At 32.5% G+C, this 25,422-nt stretch overlaps 2 protein-coding genes across 3 annotated transcripts; both read right to left on the reverse strand.

Annotated features, from left to right (window-relative positions):
* Positions 1–71: 71 nt before the first annotated feature.
* On the reverse strand, positions 72–20,203 carry LOC148620616 (uncharacterized). Its single transcript, XM_088574285.1, has 13 exons — positions 20,140–20,203; positions 18,020–18,214; positions 16,822–16,894; positions 13,638–14,747; positions 12,443–12,570; positions 10,729–10,816; positions 9,031–9,116; positions 7,056–7,118; positions 6,434–6,525; positions 6,003–6,076; positions 4,674–4,905; positions 3,413–3,515; positions 72–2,981 (listed from the first exon to the last, which is right to left on the reverse strand). The coding sequence occupies exons 2-13, from the start codon at positions 18,205–18,207 to the stop codon at positions 2,774–2,776; spliced, it is 2,445 nt and encodes an 814-aa protein (XP_088430411.1). The 5' UTR covers positions 18,208–18,214; positions 20,140–20,203; the 3' UTR covers positions 72–2,773.
* A 1,650-nt stretch (positions 20,204–21,853) lies between these two features.
* LOC148620617 (uncharacterized) lies at positions 21,854–25,271 on the reverse strand. Of its 2 annotated transcripts, none has more exons than XM_088574287.1 (7): positions 25,111–25,271; positions 24,333–24,372; positions 23,989–24,103; positions 23,435–23,503; positions 22,716–22,961; positions 22,274–22,356; positions 21,854–21,933 (listed from the first exon to the last, which is right to left on the reverse strand). In XM_088574287.1, exons 1-7 carry the CDS (start codon positions 25,191–25,193, stop codon positions 21,928–21,930), a joined length of 642 nt encoding a protein of 213 aa, XP_088430413.1. In that variant the 5' UTR covers positions 25,194–25,271; the 3' UTR covers positions 21,854–21,927. The 2 variants fall into 2 exon arrangements, with proteins under 2 accessions (XP_088430413.1, XP_088430412.1); XM_088574286.1 differs by having other exon boundaries at positions 21,861–21,933; positions 22,262–22,356.
* Between the last annotated feature and the right edge of the window lie 151 nt (positions 25,272–25,422).

Raw genomic sequence — 25,422 nt, forward strand, 5'->3', positions numbered from 1 at the left:
GTGACCAAGAACACAAGAAACTACTACCATGATAATTTCATGATTAAGGGCATTGAGTAATGAAATAGAAATATGTTTCTCAGGATTTAATTACACACAAATCTCCCTAACATAACATCCACATTCAATAAAAATATTGCATTCATAAAATGTATCAAACGTCCCAGACTCACATATGTATGTATGTAAAACATGATGGAAAAATTATAAACAGATGAATTTTCCTTTTCTTTATATGCACCAGATAAAAATATGAACTTTCACACAAATGTTAACTCTGAAACATTCAAATTAATATCTGTATCTTAATGATCATAATATGATAGCAGTCTTTCTAACTCATCCACACATATTTACCAATTCAACATACATTAAAATTCATCCTCCCATTCACTATCAAAATAGTTGTATAACGAAACCAGAAATTCTTGGGTTAGTTTGGAACACCTCTTGCAATATATCCTTTTCTCAACAATGTATTCACCTAGCAAGAGGAGTTATATCATTAATGCACATGTACATGTGTACATTAATCTACATGCATTTATTTTTTCATGTAATCCAACTACAACAGATTGAACTACTCTAAATACAAATTTATGCTTAATACTGCTCTGCCTTAAAACTGGCCAGAAGCTTATGATACATGTAAGTGATTCATGCATTTCTTAATTCCAATTCTTAATTTTCTTTATTAAAAATCTTCAGTGGGCCTCATAGAAACTGTATTTGACAATAAGAGTGTTAAGAGTACAAATAAAAGTTGGTAACTAAAGAAACTAACACTTAAAGTTTGGTTACAGAAAAGTACTATAAAATTTTCTTCCAGAATTTTTATGCTATAACCTGTCAAATATCTTTCAAGATACATGTATATAGGATACCAAAGGAAATGAATGCAAGAAGTCTTTTATAGAGCATAACAAATGTATAGTGTCATCAATTATCTATATGTGATGAATTACCCCCTGCCCAATTTTTAGATAGATCCATACATGATAATAAATACATTAAAATTTTACAATGTCAACAAAGGGGAAATTGGCAAAATCAGAAGTAAATAAAAGAACTGTAATGAAAAATGCGGCAGAATAGCAGAATTCTGCCAAAAAGTGGCCCTGTAAAATAAAACAAACTTTAATTGTAAAGGCCTGATCTTAGTAGGTCAACAAAAAAGAGATTGAAAAACTAAGTAAATATACATAAAAAAAAATCCTCCTGATAACTGGATTTAAAAAAGCAGAGTTCAGCTTTAAAGAGGACAATAATCTGATTGTAATTTGGAATTTGGGGTTTAATCTAATTATTCAAAATAATTAAAAAGTATTCATAAAGGTGTTATAACTTATACAGGGAAATAATATTGTGCTATGAAATTTTATCTTTCACTAGTACTAGTGTTCTACCATGTCAACAAAGAACAGTAACTTTACCAAAATGACACCACAGTATTCCAAGTTCAAAGTGGATTAGAGCCATTTAAATCACATTCGGGTTTGAAAATTTAAAGGAAGGTTCTGGATACTAACATTATAAGATACCGGTACTCATAATTTCTACAACCCTGTGCTGCATTAAGGCAGGGACTTTTCAGTTGACTTGTGATATTTTTATGATTAAGATTTTATAAATATCACAAGGGTTGAAAATATTTACAAAATATGTTCTGCAAATCATAAATAAGTGTGTCCATGTGCATTGTACTAGGCATGCTCATATTTTCATGTGTTCACCAAAACATTCTACTGGTTGTAGATTTCTTCCATAATTTCAATATAATATGGCAAACCAAACAAATCTATCTATCAGTTTCTGAAATACAGTTCATGTTTAAACACTGGACATCAAAGCATTTCCCTCCTACATCCATGTGTGAATACAAATTTAGAGATAAAGTTTAAGTACCTAAATAGGAGAAATCATACCAAAAAATTTTTTTACAGCAAATGAAATAGATAATTTCAGGGAATGAAGTTGATCTTCCCACGATTAAATGACTATCACTTAATAAAATGTCTTATGTAGTTAACTAGGGCAATTGACATGGTGGATTTAACTTTTTATTGTTCCTTTCTGAATCTATGTCTGATAGAAAGTCATGCAGCAGTCTTTGTAAGAATCATGCAAAATATGAAAAAAATGTGATGCACCCCAAAAAAAGGCTACATATTTTTATTTTTGTAATTAAGTTGTTTTATGGGTCTAGATTGTGAATTATATTATATGATATTTATATTATATATTATATTATATATGAATTATTCATTCATATTTGCCTCTTAGGAGATAATCAACATTGAATATCCAATAGATTCTATTGTATTTGAGTGCCATTTACAGAGTTATCTCCCTTAACTTTGAAATCTACAGTGCATTCTATATCATTTTTATCTCCTATGAATATGGGTTATATGAAAAACTGAATGTTACTTTCTGTCTACTATGACATTTTCAAAAAATATCAAAAATAAAAATATGTAGGCTTTCCAACTATGAATAACATTCTGCGTGATTCTTATGTGGAGTGTTACTTATAATCTCCTAAGCAGCCCAATTAAAGGGAGAAAATCAAGTGATGGTCATTCTATCAAAGTACACCAACTCTATTCCCTGGAGTTAATTAAATGTATTTAACTTGCTGTAACAGCTTGTTTTAGTATTAATCGTAAGAGTTTTTCCACCCTAGTTTTGCATCATGAAAACATTTCTTTTCATACCTCTAAAAACCTAACATATAAATAATATGACAAAATATACAGTTAAAACATGACTGCTATGAAGATTCAAAGAAATTGGAACAAGTAACAAGCTCACAAGCACTAGTATAGTTTGGAATTTCCTTCATGAATAGTCTCATTTCACGGAACATAGCCTGATCTTCTTTTGTGTTTCTTGTGTATCTCTTGTTCCTAAGAAGTTTTTCTGTTAGATAATGGAGCCACCAGACATTAGATTTAGGATTGAACTTCTTCCAATTGTTCCTTAAAAGAATATAAAATTAGATATTGAAAGTATTATACGATGAAAGTATTTAAATTTATTAATAAGCGATATTGGATTTATGAATATCTAAAATACATATACATATATATGACACTGCATAGTAAAAAAGAATGAAATCTTTTAACTCCGAAGATTCAAGAAATGTTCAATAAGAAATGCATTAATTCCAGATATTCAAAAATGTACATACAAATATATTTAGGCCTGAATTTTGAAAATAGTGATTGAAACAAGTATACTTTATACTTGAAGAAATAATTATTTTATTAATACTAAATGACAATTTTACATCAACATTATCCACAGAATATCATAAATATAAAATATATCATGATTTAAAAATACACAAATTTTGACTGAACTTCCACAAACTTCTACTGTATTATTCCATACATGTACCGGTACTTACTGGTTTTCTTCCTTCATTTTTCTATAGATGTCAAACTGGTAATCTCCAGTTCCTTCAAATAATGTTTCATCTGTTGACAAGTCATTATACGTTGTAACACCCTCTAAAACAATATAAAAAAAGTATACAAATTTGATCAGTACATATTCTCTATGATTTGGTACTTTTATACAATCTCAATATAAAAATGAACAGATATGGTGAAACACAATAAATTCAACATCGTATCACCTTTATAAAAGACCTATAGTCATTCCACAAGTTTCTCTCAAATACAACCCAGTTCACCATTGACACCTTCTTTCTTTTAATTGGCTTAGCAGATAAGAGGTTATTTTTTTTTAGTTATATATGTTCTACTTTTAAAATTATGAAAAAAATTTTTTTAAAAGTATTTTTTTCTGTCTTTGTCATCGTTTGAAACAGATGTACAATAATTGAGTTAGTTTGGACCATTCCAATCTTTTGTTTTTATTTAATTTCATAAGCAGCAATTTACTTAAGTATTGTGCATATCCAACACTGATGGTAACATAGGTCTATAGTTTAGCAATCCTAGGATTGCTTATGATATTGACCAGGAACCCAGAGTAGTGGAGCATTTTAAAATATGTCCACTTTCAATGAATCAATTGTATGACTGAAGTCATAAATATTAAAGCAGACCACAACACCAATGGTCATCTCACAGTAGAAATGAAATATGTAGGTTTTTTTATTAATAAGTGGCCAACCAAAATATCCAGTATTATCTCACAGTAGAAATGAAAACTGTACGTTTTTTTATTAATGAGTGACCGACCAAAATATCTAGGGTTATCTCACGATAGAATTGAAATATGTAGGTTTTTTGATTAATGAGTGGCCGACGAAAATATCCAGGGTTATCTCACAATAGAAACGAATTACTGCTGAAGTACTATAATTTGTAAATACCAATTTTTGTGGAGTAAGGAGGAAACTCCACTTCCTAGATTCATGAATTCATGGTTTTGAGGTTTCCAGTATTCACATCAATGGAAATCTCCTTTTCATGGGGAACCAAATTTCGTAGTTTGGCATACCAACAAAAACCACAAAAATTGATGCCCCACAAACAATGATACTTCCACAGAATGATTGTTTTTTGTTTGGTATTGCACAAAATGTTGTTTCATTGAGTTTTTATCTAACCATCTACATTTAAAATCTTTCTTAAGAAATGACAAGTCACAGATAGATTAAATTCTGTACATACATGTACTTGTAATTCTGTACATACCTGTGTGTAACCGTGACAATGTAAAGTCAATAATGCTGACATGTACATTATGGCTGTCTAATTTATACTGCTGTCCCATCAACTGATATTGTAAACGGGACTTTTTCGTCTTTTGAACTAGGACATTTCCCCAGTGGAGATCACGATGCTCAAACTGTAACACCTCTTCAGCAACTGCCAATGAGAAGGCCACCTGCACAAGAACACTTCTGGCCTCAAAAATGTTATGGAACTGGAAATGAAAATTGATATATCATCACAATGCAGAAGTAACAAATAATCTGTGAGCGATGGCTTACTTGTGTTACCCTCCTTTCAATCATGACATCAGGAAAACATGAGGCTCCCAGGAGACTGAATAGCTGACCTGGTTAAAGTTTGTTTTTTCAAGAGCAATAAATTTAACAAGTTAACCAACAATTTTGACTCATGAAGACTTTGGTAGGACTATCATAAGGATCATTTCAGCGATTGAAAGTTTCTTTCTATCTATTATAGTTTTCAAAATATTGGCTGAAAACTCTAAACTAGAAGTTCAAGAAAGCCTGAATCTCTCACCTGGTTAACCATTGGCTTATTTGAAAAACTTGAGGAATGAGACAGGCTAAGTTAAAATCAACTAAATTGTCAAATGCAGGAAATGCTTTTAATAGTATTTTCATGACCTGAACCAGAATTTTGCTAAAGGCAACAATTTTTTAATTATTTTCAAAAGCCCATCTTCCCACCCCTAAGTTCCATTTTTAGTATAGGCAGCCATATCTATTCACAGATTAAAAATCACAACAGTCATTTTGAGGACAATACACTAAAGAACTATAATGCTTATTTTCATTCAATGATCTTAAATGGTTTTAGAGAAGAAAAAGTTGTACATGTGAAAAAAAAAACAACAAAAAACCTGTTTTAGGGACCATAACTCCTACATCAGTCAATGAATGGTTTTGAAAATTACAGCACAGGTCCTTTTCATGATGCTTAACAAATCTGCTAAAGGCAACAGTTTTTGAGTTATTTGCAAAAAACTGCCTTCTGACCCCTATGTTCTATTTTTAGTAATGACGGCCATGTTTTTTCATGAATAAAAAATCCCAACTTTTGTGTGGGATACCCTAAGGAACATACACGCCAAATTTCATTGAATTCTGTGCAATGGATTTTGCGAAGAAGATTTTCAAACTTGCACATGAATTTGTCTATTTGCTTCTAAACCAAAAAAGGCACTTTCCAGCATTATTTTTTTCTAAGTGGCCTGAGAACCTAGACATTATTTTGCATGGCTTAACATAGCAGTCTCCAATTTCGTTTACAGTAAAACAACAACAGTACCTTAGCTGATTCTAAATCCTTCCCACCATCAGCAAACTCAAACACTATGAATAGCTGATCTTCAGTAAAAACATCTGAAAAAAATAATAAAGTAATAGTCATACTTTTCATACTTGGATTAGATTAATTAAAAATGCCCCATACTGTAAGAATATAAGTGATTTATAAATTATGTATGTATATTTCCTTCAGCATATTAGTACTTAATGAAACCTCAAATTTTGATTTTCTGTCAAGGATATTTTTGTGCTTTTCAATTATGTTGTAAAAAAAACACTCTCCTAGTGCAGATAAACATTTCTATTTCTATACCTGAACATGGAAGGTCCACTTTTAAATCATTCGTGTACAAAATGTACATAAAGAACGTAGTTCAAAATCCCAAAACTTATTTTGTTGCCTCAAATGTACATCTGTAAGAAACTACCAACCAGGTCTATCATTCTGTGATTCTTTCTCTTCATGAAAGACATCCCACTGTTTTAATAATTCTCTTGGATATTTTCCCTTAACACAGCTTACACTGCAAAAAAACATGAAGTTACATAACCACAATTGTATAGGAAGTCAGACAGCATGTATAATTGTTGCAGTGTTCTAGGATTCCACTTTCCCATCACCTAGGGCAAGTGCAATTTTGCTGTGGGCAAGTTGATTATTATGCCCCACTTTCCCTTTGGCAAGTAAAAAACCTGGATTTTTTAAAAGGTTTGTTAAAGGTTTGAAAGTAAATCTTCATGTAGTCTTCTCATGGTCTTAAAATTTAAAAAAAAATCTTAGAACACTGTGCTTTCAATGTATGTCCCATCTATAAATGAAGTTATATTTACATTACATGTACGAGAACAGATGAATGGCAGACAGACAGACAGGATGATTCCTATATATCTCCCAAATTGGTTAGATGAATTATAATATAATTTTGAAAAAGACTAACCTACAGAAGAAATATTAGCAGATTTTCTTTCGAGCAATTTTTGTCAATGAAATTAGGTAAATGTATGTACAATTAGCTAAGAAACACTCTATATGCATGATATTGTAGTATATTACCTGTTGACTTCACAAAAGTTATCTGTTTGGGCAGTCTTGTTCATTCTCAATAAACTCAACTCTCTGAAATTAGAAAATAAGTTTTTACATTTTAATTATGTTTTAAAGGGGGGATAAAAAAGAACACCAGGGCCTTATCTAGACATCAAGGACCAAGAGAAATTTGAGTCAATTCTGTGGGAAAAATAACAATATTGACATTTTTGTTTATGTAAACTATTACAAAAACTTCTCCCTGTCAAAAACAAATGGGAGAAATGAGCACAAACATGGAGAGGTTTTGCTCATTTCTCCCATTAGATTTAGCCCTGAACATATATTGGTTTGCCTCTCAGTAAGACAAAATAGACAGTTGACTGTAGTTAAAGTACATTTTTACGGGTATTGACTTTTTTGGTTCAACTAAGATTTTAATATCCTTGACTACCCTTTCATATTCAGCATATAAGTTTTTTACATTGATATGAAACACACATATATTGTTAGATCAATTTTTCTGCATATACATTTTTTTGTATATGCAGAAAACAGATAACCAGAAATAACAATTTTTTTTTATAAATTTCAAGTGCATGTTTTGTGAAATTCTTTTTGTCTTATACTCGTGAAGTACCATTTTTGTGGTGTTCATGGGTGGTGCAGAATCACAAAACCAAGAATTCAAAGAACATTGATATCTGTGGATGTTAGATGTTAAGTGTATGTCTTTGTAAGAATCAGGCAAAATGGGCAAAATCAAAAACATGCATGTCAAAAACACATCTCTTTGACAATATAATTCCACTTAAGGATGCTTTCTCTATTTGAAAAGACCATTATTTGTTTGATCTCTGCATCATTGGATTTGCTCAGAAATTTTTCAATAGAATATTAGAAAAATGAGGTTTTAGACAGAGTTATCTGTCTTTGAAATATACATTTTCAGTGCATTTCAAATTAAATTAAAACTCAATTTACCTACCCTAAGTGATATGAAATATCTTGTCTTTTTTGCTTATTCTGATGGTGCAAATAGTCAAATTAATCTTTAAAATGGTGCACTTGATTTAAGAATTTGCTATGATAAAAATTGCCTATTGAAATATAACATAAATTTTCCATGTGTATATTGTTTAATGCATCAAGAGCAATAAACAAAATATGCACATGGAAAATTTGTGTTATTTTTCAATAGACAAAGTTTTTATCATAGCAAATTCGTATAAATTAATTTTAAAACAAATTTTTATCTTTAAAACATGAGAAAAGTAGCTCTGAATATAACTGAATAAGGGAGTGTCAATATTTTTTTATCCAATGAGATATAAACAAAATTATTTTAACCAATCAGATTACAGTATTTATCTCAAATTAATTTATAATACCATGTTTAATCCACTGCCTGATTCTTACAAATACTAACACAATCATTGTGGCAGAACCTGTCATTCATGTATTATTTAACAGTCATTGTTCAAAAAAATATTTTTAAATTTTTACACAGTTAATGTTGGTCCTTTTTCTTGTGATCAATGTAGATTTTAACAGGAGACATAATACTCAAATGGATGTATCGTGTACATGTATATACTTTCCAAATGGATGTATCATGTACATGTATATACTTTCCAACAGAAACAGTTTAGGTTAAACATACTTCTGAGTAAAAAAGTGCTTTTTAAATGTCAGTGTTATGCAACACCTATAAGCCAAAAACTAGATGTTAACAAATTTTTTGTTAAAATTCATGATGAAAAAAGCTTTGATTTGGAAATTGGACAAACATGTAATTATACTGGAAATGCAGACAGACTAAGTACTCAATGAAATGTCTTTTCCCCTAACCTTAAATAAATGGTAAACTGATACCAAAGGAAATAAATGAATACAAAGTGGACAGAAACCATATGAAAACTAAATGTCAAAAGAACCAACTTATGAGACTTTTGAAATTAAGCAGCCTTAAAAAGAAGGTATGATTTCACAGGTGACTTACTTTGATATTACAATCTCTGGTAACATGCCCTCAAATGTTTTCTGTGGTTCATCATTAACATCAAAGTCACCCTCAATTGGAATTACCTATAGCAAGAAAAAAAAAGTGCATGTAACTCATGCATCAAAACTACACTGGCATATGGTCATCAACCTGATCACTATTTCTGAATAAGATCTGGTAAAAGGAAAAATTCATGTACATTTTAAGTTCCCTTGGTCTCCAAAAAAAAACCTCATTTCCAATAGGAAAAACTCCCACAAAGTTTAGGCAACCAAACTTTTCAGTAATGTGTTCAACTACATATGGTGTCCTTAAAAGAAATGTCAGGGTCAAATCTGGAAAGTGGAATTCTGTTTTAAAGTGGAAGAAAATCATGCCATTCCATGAATTTCTGTTCATAAATAACTGTAAAACTGTGTGACAAGTAGAGGAACAGAATGGCAAAAAGGGATAGGTTTTTTTTTTACCTGACTACCGGTAAAATTCAAGGGAAACTTACATTGAATAAGATCTAGAATGAAAATATTGTAAATTTTACATAATTATAATACATGAAATTATGATACGAATTGTGGACCAGTTGATAACATCACAGTTCCAAGTCAGTCTATGATAACCTTTTTACAAATCAAATTATATACAGTATTTTCTGGACTATAAGTTGATATTTTTTTTCAGCAAAATGTCAGCGTCGACTTATCGTCCACTTCAACTTATATAAGGAGTTTGAAAAAAAAATGTTCATCTACAATGCGTTTCCTTAGATTTGTTTAGTTCACTTTTGATTGCTTTAATTCAAAATTTTGGGTAAACTGCAATCAACTAAAGCCGTCACTCAAACAGTCAAACAGGCAATCAAAGTCAAAGATCAGTGCTGCTATCCTTTATGAATGAATACAACAATGTTAATAAAAGCTGAAACTTCGAAAATTGTTAAAATATATAAATTATATAAACAAACTCTAAATGATACATGTATGTTAACAAAACTCCTTTTTTAACAGGAAAGACATTATCAAGTGTTCCATAGTTATCCGTCCTTTAATATGCAAATTTACACCCATTTACAGTATGTCGTAACACATTCGCACATGGCTCAAATTGTAATCAGTTACGGTGTCATCTAAATGGCTAATTGCAATCATATTTACAGGTATAATTATTATTTTTTATTGTATTTCGTAATACCAGATAATATTGTCTATTAATTACCGCTAGTAATTATGACCAACTCATCAAACAAATATCCTACTTATTTCACACATGGGTGCCCACTTCTGACATGTTTACAATTCCGTACACCTGATGATCTAAAGCTTCAGGGCCATTGACACATCATTCAATACAAATAATTTAACTCATGGACAAGGTACACTTTACCAAAAACACAAATATTAATTTAATTCAGAAATACTATACAAAGTAACATTGCTGGAATAATATGCTGTTAAAAACAAATTGCTCAAATCTGATCTCCGCTGACACCTAGGAAGTACGATATACATGTAAATGCACACGCCTGACCCTCGACTTATCTGCCAAATTCAACTTATCTATGTTTGTTTCGTCGATTTTGGTTAAAATTAGGCAATTCGACGTATAGTGTGGAAAATATGGTACCTATAATATACCAACCAATGTGGCTTAGATTATCAAAGGTTGAAGTGCAGAAATTTGGTAAGGTGAGAAGTCTACCTTTAAGGCAACAGACTGCCCATTGTTCAGTGTTCGGAACACTTCGCCATATACACCTTCACCAACTTTAGTACATATCTTCATCATACTGTAAAAAAACAACAAACTTGGTAACAGCAAAGCAGTGTGAAATATTAGCCCAGTCAACATAGCAAAACTTTAGCCACAGTCTTAACAAATTGCAACAAAAAATTAAGTTTTAATCAATAGCATTATGACCCAAATAAACACAGGAACAAGTCTAATAAAATCTAAGAATTCCAATGTTAATGAATATCCTAATATTTGTGTTTAAATATTCTTTTATCAAAGACAAAATTGTTGATAAATAGTGTGCAGATGTAAACAATACCATTTTTAATAAAAAAAAAAATCAAAATGATGGAAATGCCAGAAAATATTATTTTTTTGTAATCTGAAAATTACAAAAAAAAAATAATAATAAGTACACCGACCATACTTCAAATGAGTTACATATCATGGACAGCTTAATGTGAGAAAGTAAGGAAGGGAAAGAAGTTCTATCAGAGTATTATACTTGACATGAAATTGAATAAAATGGAACAAAAATCTGACAAAAACATTATTTTTACTGAGTTATCTCCTCTTTCGGATGTAAGTTCCATTGGAATCTTGAAATGCTTTACTGAGCTTTCTGCAACATAGATTTTTTAAGTTTTCTTTTGTGTTTATACATGTATGGGGGGAAAATGCTATATATCTGAATCAAAACTTTTTCTGTTGTAATTTGTACATATAAGTTCCTTTGACTGGACTTTCAACTTGCCCAGGCTTCAAAATACAGACAGCAAAGCAGCAGTAAATAAATATTACATTCAAATCAAAGGAATCATATGATACAAAAATACACACATGTATAACATGTAGATCTCCTCCCCATAAAGAAAGTTATCTCCAAATTTATCATTGTTCCATGTTCTTACAATCTGATTTTTGTTATTTCAGGCTAGGGCTTTTCCAGTAAAAAATGCACAGAAGGTTCAGGGGGAGGGGGGTTTGGTTGAACAGCAAAAACTTGTATGGATGCAGGTATTTCAAAGTGCACATAGGAATACTTTTTTGTGAACAATTTTATTTTAATTGTATGGGTGGTAGGTTGTAATAAGATGTGTCATGCAACCATCCAATAATAGCCCTTATTGCAATGACATTAAAGGATTGAAACAATGTCAAATGACGATGTTACATCCAATTGATTGTGACATCACTGTTTAAAAGAATACCGCCAGTTTTGAACATCTCAACAGAACATTACATCTCAATGTAACTAGTTCATTGTGATACTTTCTAGACTAATTAAAAACTGTAGTTATTCTGTATGTGCCATGCATTGTATTTTTAACCTTGGTAAACCAAACATCTGTCTAAACCAAACCAATTTTCAATTTCAGAAGGGGTTCAGTTTAGACAGGTAATAGCTGTCGATTATGAAGGATCTTAACCTTTAAATTTGCCATCCACCATCATAACAGACAGCTACTCAAACTTAAAAGGACTGTGTCCAAATTATCAAACAGGTGTTCTGTGGTAGTTAAAAAGGACACATTGGTATAATGTAGGGTAGATTTCTACCTAAAGAACTATTAAAATTACTTACTAGCCTACCTAAAATTGTATTGAAATTGGAACTGGACTATTTCACCTAGCTGTAGAAATAACTCAACAAAATACCTGAATCATTCTAGATAATAACCTTTGATGTATGCATGTCTGGAAACTTACAGGGTCTTCCTGTTGACAGATCTGAAAGACCTTTGATTTAGGAGACATCTCTATCTTAACCCTGTCTGCATCTTTTTTCTTAATTGGTGTTAACATTACCTATAAATATTGTACATTTTTGTATGCATAAAGAAGAAAATTATTCACATTCATTTGAATATTAAATTAATGAAACTAAAAAAACCATCCTTACAAAGCACAAGACATTCTCTCCTCTCTTTCTCAGTGTTTAAAGTCCCATTACTTAGAGAAAAAAATAGGAAAAACTATAAAAAGAAATGGAGCTTTATTCCACCACAACAAAAACTGCACAAGGAAATTAATGTAAGTACATGTACATGTCAATTCTTCAGAATATTTAAACCATTCTACATCCTTCAAAAGATAAAAAAAATATTTTAAAGTTCTACAGCGCTCTTCTGGTACATCGGTACATCCTAACTAACCTCCTACCAGAAAGTTGTAAAATTTGTACAACATTAAGACTAAGATTACCCCTTATACAATACTTACACTTAAGATGTTCAAACTCTTTTTTTTCTTTGTTTGCATTAATATTTTAGTAATGTCTTTCCAAAAGCTAAATTCTTGCCATCAAATACTGGGAGATCAGTCTCCCTGGTGAAAGCAGACCTTTTCATCAATTTTAAAAGCTAATACAACCTTTGACATTTCATTCTCAATAAGATTTTATTTTTTATTTCTCATTCATGCTTGCCCACTGAATTCTACTTTATACATTGCTCGCCTTTAGCCACTAGCTCAAAGCCTGGGGCTAGTAAAAATTGATTTGGGCTGATGAAATGATATGTACATTTCTTGTTTCATTCTAGCTGAATCCTATACAGTCCTCTATTATTCAGGCTAGTTGAATCCTATACAGTTCACTTTTATTCACGCTAGTTGAGAATTTTGAAGGAAAAGACTGTTTATAGTATTTTATTTAACGTGCATGTTTGTCCTCGATACACATTGTACTCTCATTTAGGTTTACAATAAAATTTCAATAAGATCAGATAAGTTTTACTAAAGTTATTGTAAATAATCAAACAACAATGAAGACAACAGGGTAGAGGGTATCATCATGAAACCATTACATGTACATTTTTTGTATTTGTCAAGGGTCATATAAAAATTTAAATTCACATATGATGAAAAATACTTACAATTAGACTTGAGTTAAGAGATCTCAAGTTTCCCAAACTTTTGTTTTCAAGGATTGGTGTATGGTTTGGAGTTTTTAATCTTCCTCGAGTTACACATGGACTACACATCACATCAGGGCTTTTAATATCAAGTAGATGGCGTGATCGTTCCTCAGCAGTAAGATAAGATTTATCAGTGGTACTAGAAGCCGCAGTGTCATATTCAGACAAGTCTTTATTTAACATGTATCTTGTAGAATTTTGACTCTCCTCTGTACTTGCACTCTCTGATGAATCTTCCAAATCCTCAGCTTCTTCATCTTCATGAATGTCACTAAGATTGCCTTCATCGTTTTCATCAGAACTTTCCTCTCCATCTTCATCTGATTGCTCTTCTGTTGAATCTTCCTCCTCGCCACATTCCTCACTAGTCTCACACGTATCTATGTGACTGTCAGAAACATTACTAAAAAGACTAGCAGACTGGTCAAAATGACTACTAATAGAAACTTTTTTACCCCTTCGTCCCGATATATGCATCATTAACAAACTATTCCGCAAATTCTGCAGCTGAATTTGACTATCATCATGATTCACATTTCCATTCCTGCCAGGTTTTAGACCTTTTGATTCATTCTCTGACTGAACAATTAAAGGACTTTCTACAATACTTGACATGGTTGATAATCCAAGTTCAGGTTCTGAGGCCACAGATGGACTATTTTCAACTGAATCAATTAAAGAGATGTCAGCACACTGCCCAGTATCGTCCTTAGAAAATGAGACATAAGATCGTGTCCGTTTAGCTAAGGGTGTACTCGTTTCTATCAAGTTTGATTTTTGAGCAGCACTTCTTGTTGATACACTAGAGGATTTATTAGTGGCAGATTTATCGTTAGCACCTTTTGGCGGTGAACCAGAAATACATAGACTATAATCATCAAATTCACTAAAGTTGTAAGAATTTTCAGACTTTTTCTGAGCAGGTTTGATAACAACAGGAGAGGCTGGCTGTCGCTTTCGTTTGCCTGTTTTTTTTCCGGCATATTCAGTGTTACTTCTGTCACGAAGAGCTCTCCGTTTGGGATATGATGAAAACAAACTATCATTCCCTGTACTTCCTGAGCTCTCCTGAAATATAAATATAGAAATAAACATATGCACACTAAGCTAAGAATTTGGTACATTCCTAAAGTATACATACAAGCCATGCTGAGCTTTTGCCACTACTGGTGTATACATACAAGTTGAGCTTTTGTCAGTACTGGTGTGTACATACAAGTCAAGTTGAGCTTTAGTACTGGTGTATACATACAAGTCGAGCTTTTGTCAGTACTGGTGTATACATACAAGTCAAGTTGAGCTTTTGTCAGTACTGGTGTATACATACAAGTCGAGCTTTTGTCAATACCGGTGTATACATACAAGTCAAGTTGAGCTTTTGTCAGTACTGGTGTGTACATTTTAATTTCTTCATGTGATAAAATTTGCTCTTTGTCTATTGACCTTGAAATGTTTATGACCTTGTTACATCCACAGATTTTGCCCAACCTTAACCTTTGGTATATTTCTACTCATTCTTTAACGAGGTATGCACGTCTGAAATTTGCTTCAATTTATAATGCAACACTTGTTTTCAACTCTCTTTGTTTTTAAACACAAGTTCATTAGTAACAATAATATAAATTCAAAGTCTTTAAAAATTAGTACAGTACCCACAATCAATGACCCTTAAATACTATACAAAATTTAATATTAGACTAAAAAATATGTGGTCACATCTTTTTCAACATCAGAGTAAGTTCTTACATAGGCTATCTTCTCATTTGAAATATGTGTTTTACTGGTATGACTCCTTATTTAATGATTCAAATTTACTAACAAGAGTAGAAAGTTCTGAAATTTCCAAAGTTTAAGATAGTATTCCACTTGAAGACAACAAAAACTCCACAATAAAGTAGCAATGAACACAACTGAAGTACTTAGGTTAACTAAATTTCCAAGGTCTTAGGTCAGGGTTGAGGGCCCTGACCTCGTAACACCACTGTAAGTGTTTTCCCAGGAAATTTGTGAGGGCATGGTGCTTTAATGTATTTTGACCAAATAAAACGCTACCAAAGATTATTCTGAGGGCATCCCACTTACATATGAGGGTAATTTATTTTCTAAATTCTAAAATAAACAGCCTTCACCTTAATAGTGTGATGTAAAAGTATCATAAATGGGTATTAAACTGCAAATGAGATAAAAAAAAATATAAAATATAACTACAACTGAAAGCTGGATTTGACTTATTGGGGATAAATTGTTGAATTCATGATGAAGGCAGTATGGTGCTTGAAGATGAAGGCATGGTACAAAGCAATGCTAAATTTGTATCGCACTAGAACTCTAACAAATAGGCTTCTGGAACAGGGTTATGTTGCTACAAGATTGAAGTCATCACTACAGAAGTTTAATGGTCTTCGTTATGAACTCGTGGATCATTATGGTGTATCCATCTGCACCATAAAAACTGATTTATTCAACGGGTCAGTTTTCCTTTCCTCGTTTGTCTACCCCGGACTTGACTTTTTATGAGCAACTCGGCGGGTGTTTCTAGAAAAGCAGACGACGCTTACCCTACCGGTGCACTTGGTCCATTCTCCAAGCTTTTAGTGGAGTCCGAGTCGCTCATTGGCTTTTGTTATTTTGTATGTATGATTTTAGTTACTTTATGTTCTTTGTTGTGTATGTCTGTTTTCCATGTCTGGTCTTTGTCCCTGGATTGCATTCTTTTGATTACCGCTATAACCTTGGTTCCCTTGATTACTCTTGGTCCAGGGAAATCTTTAACTAATTTAAACCCCTGCTGCTTGCATTCAATTCATTATGCAGATTCGAGAAGGCTATGAAAATAGGATTGGATGGGTATTTATATTTTGACCTTAGCTTGAGATTTGACAGTGTAATAGGTACAGTACAGAAGGAGACATACCATGACTGATCACCAACATAGTGGTACACCACTCTGAGAGTGGTAGCCAATAAAAGATTTCCTAAAAATTCTTCTTGGAAGTTGTTGGGAATAACCTACCATTCAACAATTTTTTTTTTAAAATGGGAATATATCTTTTGATTAAAAAAAATGGGTTACCACTCACAGAGTGATGTGACTATGTCAGTGATTAGTCATGGTAGGTTTCTTTATGTAGTGTATACAAACCATATCAGCTTCACATTTCTTTCTAAGTACATTTTTTCTTGCTCCTCTTTTCCTTTGGTTCTCTTTGTTTCCACTAAGAACAAGAAAATATATTTTACATAATTTCACAAAAAACCAAGGTATTCATATCTTAATACAGAAATTAGCAATTCAGTATGCCCTATGTTCAAATATCAAAATATGCTACAATGCTAATAGAGGCTAAACATTAATTTGCCCATTTTTTACACATTTTTTATCACTTCTTAAAGCAAAGAAACTTGACCTTGCAATCAAGGATACAAAATGTACCTTAACCTTGCCAATTTTCCAGGTCACGTAGGGCCAAATACATGTTATTTCTCTACAGTTTTAAAGCAATAAATTCCATGTTTAGACTTTAAATCTCAGACTTCACTTGTATTCATATGTAACAGTGTAAAGCATTTTCTTTGAGTTTAACAATATACATGTATGACTGAAATATTTTTAGTTGAAATTCTAATTCCACTAGTTTGAAAGATGGATAACATACAAGGAGACACGAGTTTCAATATATAACTAAAACTAATTCAATGCATATGGAATACCTGAAATACAACAACAAAATACTTCATATGTTACAGAGTCAAGCTTCAGATGAAATCTCAAATTATTTCCAATTACACTACTGCAAACCAAAATTTTAATTTCTCCACTCTTCACAGTGGAGCTACTTGAGAAAAACAGGGAGAAGTGACTTCTCTTTCAGAGAGGCACTAGGGAGAAGAGGGGATGAACAGGGAGAAGTGAATGTGTATGCTGGAGTCACTCATGTCCTCCTCTACTGTGACTTTAACAAAGTAAAAAACAGGATAAAATTGCTCCATTTCAATAGTTTTCAGTATTTTTTTTCTGTCCTTCACTGAAATGCTATTAAACTGCTAGAAATGTTAAATACACCTTGGTTTAATCTTTAAAGACAGTTAAAGTTAATTACAGACAAATTTTGAAATGGTGACTCCACTGTGGAGAGAGGAGATGCTGTGACTTCACTCAAACATTTCCACTGCAGAGAGTGGAGATGCTGTGACTTCACTCAAACATCTCCACTGCAGAGAGTGGAGAAATTCAAGTTTGTGTTGTCAGTAGTAAACTGAACAGGACATTAAGATTCAGAACATCTCATTCTGTTTTAATCTACTGAATTAATGGTTTACTAATAGTCATGTAACTATACCCATTTTTTCGTGTTGATTGTGTTTTTCTAAAGTCATGGCTGTCAGATGAATTAATACTGGATTCAGAGCTCAAGCTGAACAAATGTTTTTGCTGTTCTTCAGATGAATCCCATAAACCTTTGTCAACTGTGACTACACGGCTGCCATGATGGCGACTGTAGGTCTTCACCTTCCTATCACCTCCCATTACATCACTACCATACAATAAAATATCAGTACATCTTAAGATATTGAAACAGACATCATCATTTCACATGTTTAAGTTTTAGTTTTTGTAAAAAATCAGAAACATACATGTACATGTCAAAAACCCACCGATCTGACAATATAATTTCACCCAAGGATGCTTTCACTATTTGAATAGACCATTGTTTTATCTCTGCATCACTGGATTTGCTCAGAAATTGTTCAATAGAATGTTAGAAAAAATAGGTTTTTGACAGTGTTACCAAACCTTGAAAAGTTCATTTTCAGAGCATGTAAATGAAATTAAAACTCAATTTACCAAAATGATATGGAAAATTTTGTCTTTTTTCCTTGGATAGTCAAAATACACTATCAAAATGATGGGTTTTTTCATACCATGTTTCACCCACTCAATAATTCTTACAGAGACTTACACATTAAAAAGTTACTCATGTGGCAATCAAAAATATGTTCATATTTATTCATGCACATCTTGTTACATCAATACCTGTATGACAATTATGCTACATATTTCTATATGTTAATGGAATTCAGAGAATGGGAAGTTTTCAAACCCATCCTTCAGTGGAGACAGTCAAATTAACAAAAAAAAAGAACAGAACATCACAAAAAGTGGAGGATCTAGGGGAGGGATCGGGGACAGAAACTCCTATCGTCGAATATTGCAAATTTTGACAAAAATGACAACATAATAAACAATTAACAATTTTAGGATAATCATACCAATATCAGGATAATCATACCAATTTTCAAACCTTAATAAGTTTGTTTATTCATGTCCAATTTTGGTTCTGTAAAATGTTTTATTTAGATGAAATAATTCATATTACATGTGTATGTCTGTAAATTTATTATTCTCTTACTTGAAAAATAAGTTTGTACTTTATGTTTCATTATATCACATGTGTACACTATTTTTCCCATACCATTGTAATTTAAAGTTTATTTTATACAGCATAATAACTGAATTTCCACAGATAAGAGTTTTATTTGCAGATTAGTTCAAAATTGTTCAATTATTTCAAAAAATAAAAAAAATTTTGATGATTTAAAGTTGATGCCCCATGCCACTTAATGGATTTTTTGCCAACCAAAACCAAACACAGGTTACTGATGACATCATCAAGAACTCTCAAATATACATAGGTAGCTGTGGTTGGAACTTATACCACAATCTACACGTTGATGTACTCCCAAACAGTTAGAGTGGGGAAAGTTCTCAAACCCACGTAGGGTTTGGGAGTAGGCCTGAGCATCAACAGCCCTGTCACTAATAGGACATATTCTCTGAATTCTTTGGTCAGGTATACCGAAGGCTGGGCTCAGCTACCTCCAACTACTAACACAATCCGCGAATGGGGCTGTCATGCGAGATCCGTAAGGACAGCAAAAACTGTAAAAACCACCTATCAGAATATATATATATAAATTTTCCCCACCTCATCTCTATTGTACCTGATATCCCATGTTTTCATACTATACTGTACAATATGGTAAATCAGTCATCATAGTTCTTTGTTATGTTTATAATGTAAGTTCAATGTAATGTGATGTTATAACTTATTACATGCAATGTATATGTATCATGCCCTCATGGGCCCATTCATATGGATAATAAAAGTTCTTTCTATTATTGAACTTTTATATTGGAACATGAAAAAAAGGGACAATAAAATCAAATTATTTGTTATCAAGCACAAGTCATTATCGAGTACTGGCCATGTAACGGCATGTTTCACTAACTATGACTATGTCATAACATTTATGTCAAGGGGTCGATTTCACTTATTTCTGAGACGAGTGGGCTTGGGCCATATATGGCAACAAATATTCACGAATAAAACGGAACAGCACAAAATTATGAGATGGTACTGTGTGACATTGATTAAGGTTCAGATCGTATCATAACTACTTGTTTTAACTCCTCCTTGGATCAGCTGAAAAAAGTAAATATCAAAGATGGCGCCCTTTCTTTTAAACGTTGTAAAAACCCTTTTGATTGGTTGAAAATTATAACACAAAAACCAAGTTCGGAGAAATTTTTTTTTTTTCGGATCATATGGCTGACGGTTAATAAGTTGTATATCAGTACATATAATGGATGATTTAAAACATGATTGCAATACACATTATTCAATAAATTTTTAAATTAACGCCAACATTATTAAGTTCGACCTCTGACAACCTTTGAAGAGGGTGTGTATTTATTTTTGTGGGGGGGTGGTATATCAAATTATATATATGGCTTGCTCCCCACTATAGTATGTAACTTGTCGGGTTGCATATTTGATAGTGGTAGCAAGCCACTGTGGGTACCGTTTAAATATGTCTTACATTTTTCCGAGAATATGTACACCAAATATATACAGAAATCATTGAGAATCTAGTACTTATTTATGTACCACGTACTATGCTCAGTTATTCTACAGAACCACACAATTCTAGGATTTCTTGGTTACGTTTTATTGTTAAAAAATGCGACATCACCGCGTTTCATTCGCGTTTCATGTCAAAATCACATACTTTATCAACCCTCGAACTATATCATCCCGTGGATGATATAGGTCGAGGGTTGATACAGCATGTGAATTTAACATGTCATTTCCATTATATCATATATTTTAACCATTACAGATTTTGACATGTAATATTCAGTATTTATTGCAGATCAGTAATAAACTACTGTTGGTTAAACGTTGATCAGCTGAATGATATTTAGAGATTATCCGGTATTGACGGTCAATACCAAAAATTCGGACCACTTCTTATTGGTGAATTATTCTACTTACTAGTGAAGAACGTTAACGCATGGTTCTCCAACATGCAATAAACAGAATAGTAGATGGTGGTTGTGGGTATATCATAAAATAAGCACTGTCCGTGGGATGCGATATGGACCAGAAAAAAGGATACCAGTTTTCACGGTCCATAACACTATCCTTGGGCAGTCTGTATTTTGTGACAGCCATCACAATCATAAACTATTCTGCGAGTATTACCATGATTACACGCACGTTCAGTTAAAAGTTGGCCGACTTGCACTTTTTATTAGTTGTTATTAATTTGTTTCAAAAATTCAGATTAACTTCTTTGTGTTTTGAATATAAACACCACAATTTAACGCCAAGGTTTTAAAACGAAGGATAAGAAAGTCATGCTATGACCTTACAACCACACTTTAATTATTTCTTCTGATGATGATCAGTGCTTAAAAAGCTATCAGTAAAATGTACCATCTGCTTGTTCATCCTCAGGGGTGTGATCAGCAAAGATATTTTATTTTATAAGTTTGGCGCGGGGTTGCTCATTTACTTGTTTATTTGTACGTGTGGTTTTTGGTTATTTCATGCATGTTATTTGTTGTTTTGTTTGTTTGTGTCTATATTGTCCCTGTATAGTCTTTAACCTTGAAATTTATTCTTTTGATTTCCACTTGTATCGTTCCCATTGAACTATTTTATAATTTTAAAGCACCTAGGCCTGTTCTCGTTTTTAGGACGGGGACCATTTGATTTTCTGTGAGTTGGAGGTTAATCTACTCAAAATCAAAACATTGAATTCAAAAATATGTATTGAACATTTTTTAAAATTACATCAAATGAAATAACATGAAATAATTATCATCCATCTTGTGGACCCACTGTTCTAAATTTTCATCAACTCATGAATGTTATGTTGTGTAGATCTTCATTTTTTCTACCTACATCTGTAAGGAAAGAAAAAAGGAATTCACTTTAAAAACAAATATGCCAAACTCTCCTCAACTTGATCAATTAACTTTGTTTAAATGTTCCATAGTGTAATCTGCACATAGAACTGATGTGGAGATCTTTTATCCGCAAAAAATATGGCTGCCGTTACTAAAAATAGAACATTTAGCGGTCAGACAGCCTTTTTTTTTGGTTGGTAGAAATCCCCAAGTGATGGCAATAGATCACATGGGCATTCGAGTCTGATGAGCTAATAAAAAGGAAGGATAAAAATGTGATCCCAGAGATATAAATCAAATAATTACGGATTAAAAACAAATGTACCTCATCTTGTACCTTATCTAATCCACCTTCTCCTGCTCCCCCTTCTCCAAATATCATCTCCTCTACTTCTCCATTTATTTCATTAATGGCTGCATCTACAATAAAGCAAACGACAACCACTGTGAAAATAAAATATGATAGAATGTGTTGACTTTAAGACACATGCTGATCAGCTCTACAAATTAAGTTTCACAGTGTTAGCTTGAAGTATTACATGTAACTGTGAAGAATGGAATGAATTGAGATACCTTTGATTTCTGATAAGTCATGTGTAAAAATTATGCACACTTTTCTAAAGAACCTGACAATCTTCAAAAAACGTTTTTTTTCAACACCAATGTGGTGAGTGGAATATTCGAATACATATATACATATCCCCAAACAGATTGTCGCCGAATGTTTCCCCCTTTAATCGTAAAAAAAAAAATGTCAATCCGAGCAAATTTCTTCTTACCAAATTCTTGCTCAATATCAAAAAGTTCCATCCTCTGAGCCCATTCTCCACTGCACTCACTGTCAGCCTTCAAGTCAATGAGGCCAAAAGAAGAGATGTTCAAATTCCAAACACTCCTGGTTTCATCCAGATCATCTTTGAATACTTCGTAAAAAGAGTTGTTCTTGACCATTGACTCCGCCTTTTTAAAGCGGTTTTCCAGTGCCTTGTTTCTGTTTTCTATTTCTCTTGTAAGTCTTTCTGTTTCTATGTTCAAAAAGGAGAAACAAAAGTTTAGATAAACTGAATATTTCGTTTGGTTAACAAGTAAATTAAAATATTGTAGTTATTTTGAATTTATTTTCAGAATATGTCTTTTCTTTTTAAAAATCGATAAGAATCAAATGAACTTGATTAAGTATATATAAAAGGCGGGAGATATTTGCCTGTTGCACTCCCCGGTTTTTGCAACCTCTTTTCGGAAAACACAGGTCCATCATTCGTATTTAACGTCCTGTATTGGATATATATTTTAAATACATTTTGACATATAGAGTGACCTGAATCCCCAAAAGACATTATTTTGCCCACAAAAAATTGCCAAAATTAAGTGCAGTCAAAAGATTTTTTGCCTAACGGCAGCTACGCGCCTGTAAAAATAGTATGTATCACATTTTCCTTTCGGGTTTGTGGCTTAAGAATTTTCAAAATTTCTTTGTATAAATGGATAATAAATATACCAGTGGTGAATTTAAAAACTTTAGATGAGGTTTCCATATCCCAACAGCTTCTATATAGTTGTTCCAGTTCTAAAATAAGGAAGAAAAATGTGCAAAAAAAAAAAGAAATATTGGGCAATATATCTCAAATTAAAAAATGCTACATGTTAAAAGGCATAGACTTGACATGACAGAAGATATTCGACTTCGTGTCATCCTTTCAGAATATTTGAAACTAGAGTATTCACTCTTTGATTCTGTTCATGTGTATGACTTGTTGAGCTTCTTGATATACGTATTTCTCACTTCACTGTAACTGTAGATTTGCATATCGGTTCATCGGTATCGTTAAAACTGCTCTAAGTTGTTTGTTTTTTTTTTCTTTAAATTTTCGTATTCATCACACCAATGGTTTTGCAAGAGGCCGATTGTGTGTAGAGAACCCATGAGCGGACCTTCTTTGTCCAATATTATGCCCATTCCCAAAAATAGGTCAGTTCAACCATCGGACACCCTAAGTCCGCCTATACAACCCGTACGATTTAATAACAATTTCGTTTCGAAATACTTAATACCTGTTCTTTCTCTTTGAAAACAGTTCCACTGTGTCAAGACATTGTACAGTAAGGCCAGAACAAAAATAAAAACCAGCGTATCTTTAATGGGAATAATGTTCAACAACGCTTCATCCTGCAACAAAACAAAGATTACAGAATTGGTTCCTGAATTATGAATATCATTTTTACTAGTCTTGAAAACAAAAGACCTTTTCAAATTAAAATTTGATATTTTGAAAGTAAATGTGCATCATATTTAAAAAATCGCGAATGTAAAACGCGTACATATAATTAATGATTAAAGTAAAAAACCCTCATATACCCAATAAAGTAGATGCGTGTCAAAAATTATTTATACTTACCTCATACGGTAGAAATTCGAGATCTGCGCCAGACAAATATCTACAAAGAAAAGAGAATAAGTATTGTCAGTGGTTCTTGGGAAAACAATACTTTCATAAAGTCGTGGCTATTGGAACGTATCTTGTAGATGATTTGATTCAGGCGTTCAGCTTTACTATAGTTACTTACTAAATACGACTAAATTTGCTTTTGAAGTATACAATCGTGATATCTTTCTTCATGAACAAACTATTTCGATAACCAAAATATGACAAGGTATCAGAAAGGCAGAAAGACTTAGTAAACGCGGCAGTCTTGACTGTATCACAAATACAGTACAAATGTCACTCCTACAAATTGCTGACGATTGAAGGAATGACATTGGGGAATCACTTGTGACGAGGTTTATCACAATGGAAGGTTAATATTACTTAGACAAGCCTTTTAGAAAAAGTAATATCATTCAGTCAAGATGCCGCATAAGCAGAAACCTTTAAAGACGATGCAATCTACACAATTCTTAGCAATACCAACCGGTATTGGGACCCGTAACACTTGGTACTGTAATTCAGCAGCTGAAGAAGCACAATATTTAATTTATCTGTGAGGGGTAGCCTCTGTAACAATAAACCCCACGATTTAGCATTCTATCACGAACTATAGATACTACCCACAAGACATCATGTATACCAACTATATTTGCTTACTCTACAAACCCAACACGTTGTACAAAGAAACCATAACATCGTTAATTTCGTAGTCAATGGATATGTATTATAGAAAAGTAACTTCACTCACCCAAATTCGAAGCTCAACTTGTTATACATCCAGGGTCGCAAAAGTAGATCGTTGACCAGGTTAGCCAACCAAATAAAAGCCATCTTCACAACACTAAATCTGCATTACTTAAATACCAGTATTCGGTGACAGAAGGTCGACACGCAGCGTGGTGAAGAGCTGTTCTGTTCTATCGTTAGGGACTTTGTTCTAACGTCATAAAGATTGACGTGACATTCAGTTACGTAGATCGACGACTTCCGCTTCCGACCTATCACCTTTACCAGTAGCTAATAATTAGGCACGGCCTACAACCGAGTATGACGCCTATTT

The sequence above is a fragment of the Perna viridis genome, chromosome 3 (assembly GCF_037379345.1).
Source record: "Perna viridis isolate PV_CMFRI_1.1 ecotype Kerala chromosome 3, ASM3737934v1, whole genome shotgun sequence".
NCBI lineage: Eukaryota > Metazoa > Mollusca > Bivalvia > Mytilida > Mytilidae > Perna > Perna viridis.

Bases quoted from the DNA above. Each gene is read 5' to 3' on its own strand.
- LOC148620616 (XM_088574285.1), bottom strand. From the start codon at position 18,207: ATGGGAGGTGATAGGAAGGTGAAGACCTACAGTCGCCATCATGGCAGC. The intron at 14,748-16,821 runs GTTTGTATACAC...TTTATATTTCAG, and splicing joins AGAAATGTGAAGCTGATATG to GAGAGCTCAGGAAGTACAGG. The intron at 4,906-6,002 runs GTACTGTTGTTG...TTTCATTTCCAG, and splicing joins AGGATTTAGAATCAGCTAAG to TTCCATAACATTTTTGAGGC.
- LOC148620617 (XM_088574286.1), bottom strand. From the start codon at position 25,193: ATGGCTTTTATTTGGTTGGCTAACCTGGTCAACGATCTACTTTTGCGA. The intron at 23,504-23,988 runs GTATTAAGTATT...TCCTTATTTTAG, and splicing joins TTTTCAAAGAGAAAGAACAG to AACTGGAACAACTATATAGA. The intron at 22,357-22,715 runs GTAAGAAGAAAT...GCTTTATTGTAG, and splicing joins TGATATTGAGCAAGAATTTG to ATGCAGCCATTAATGAAATA.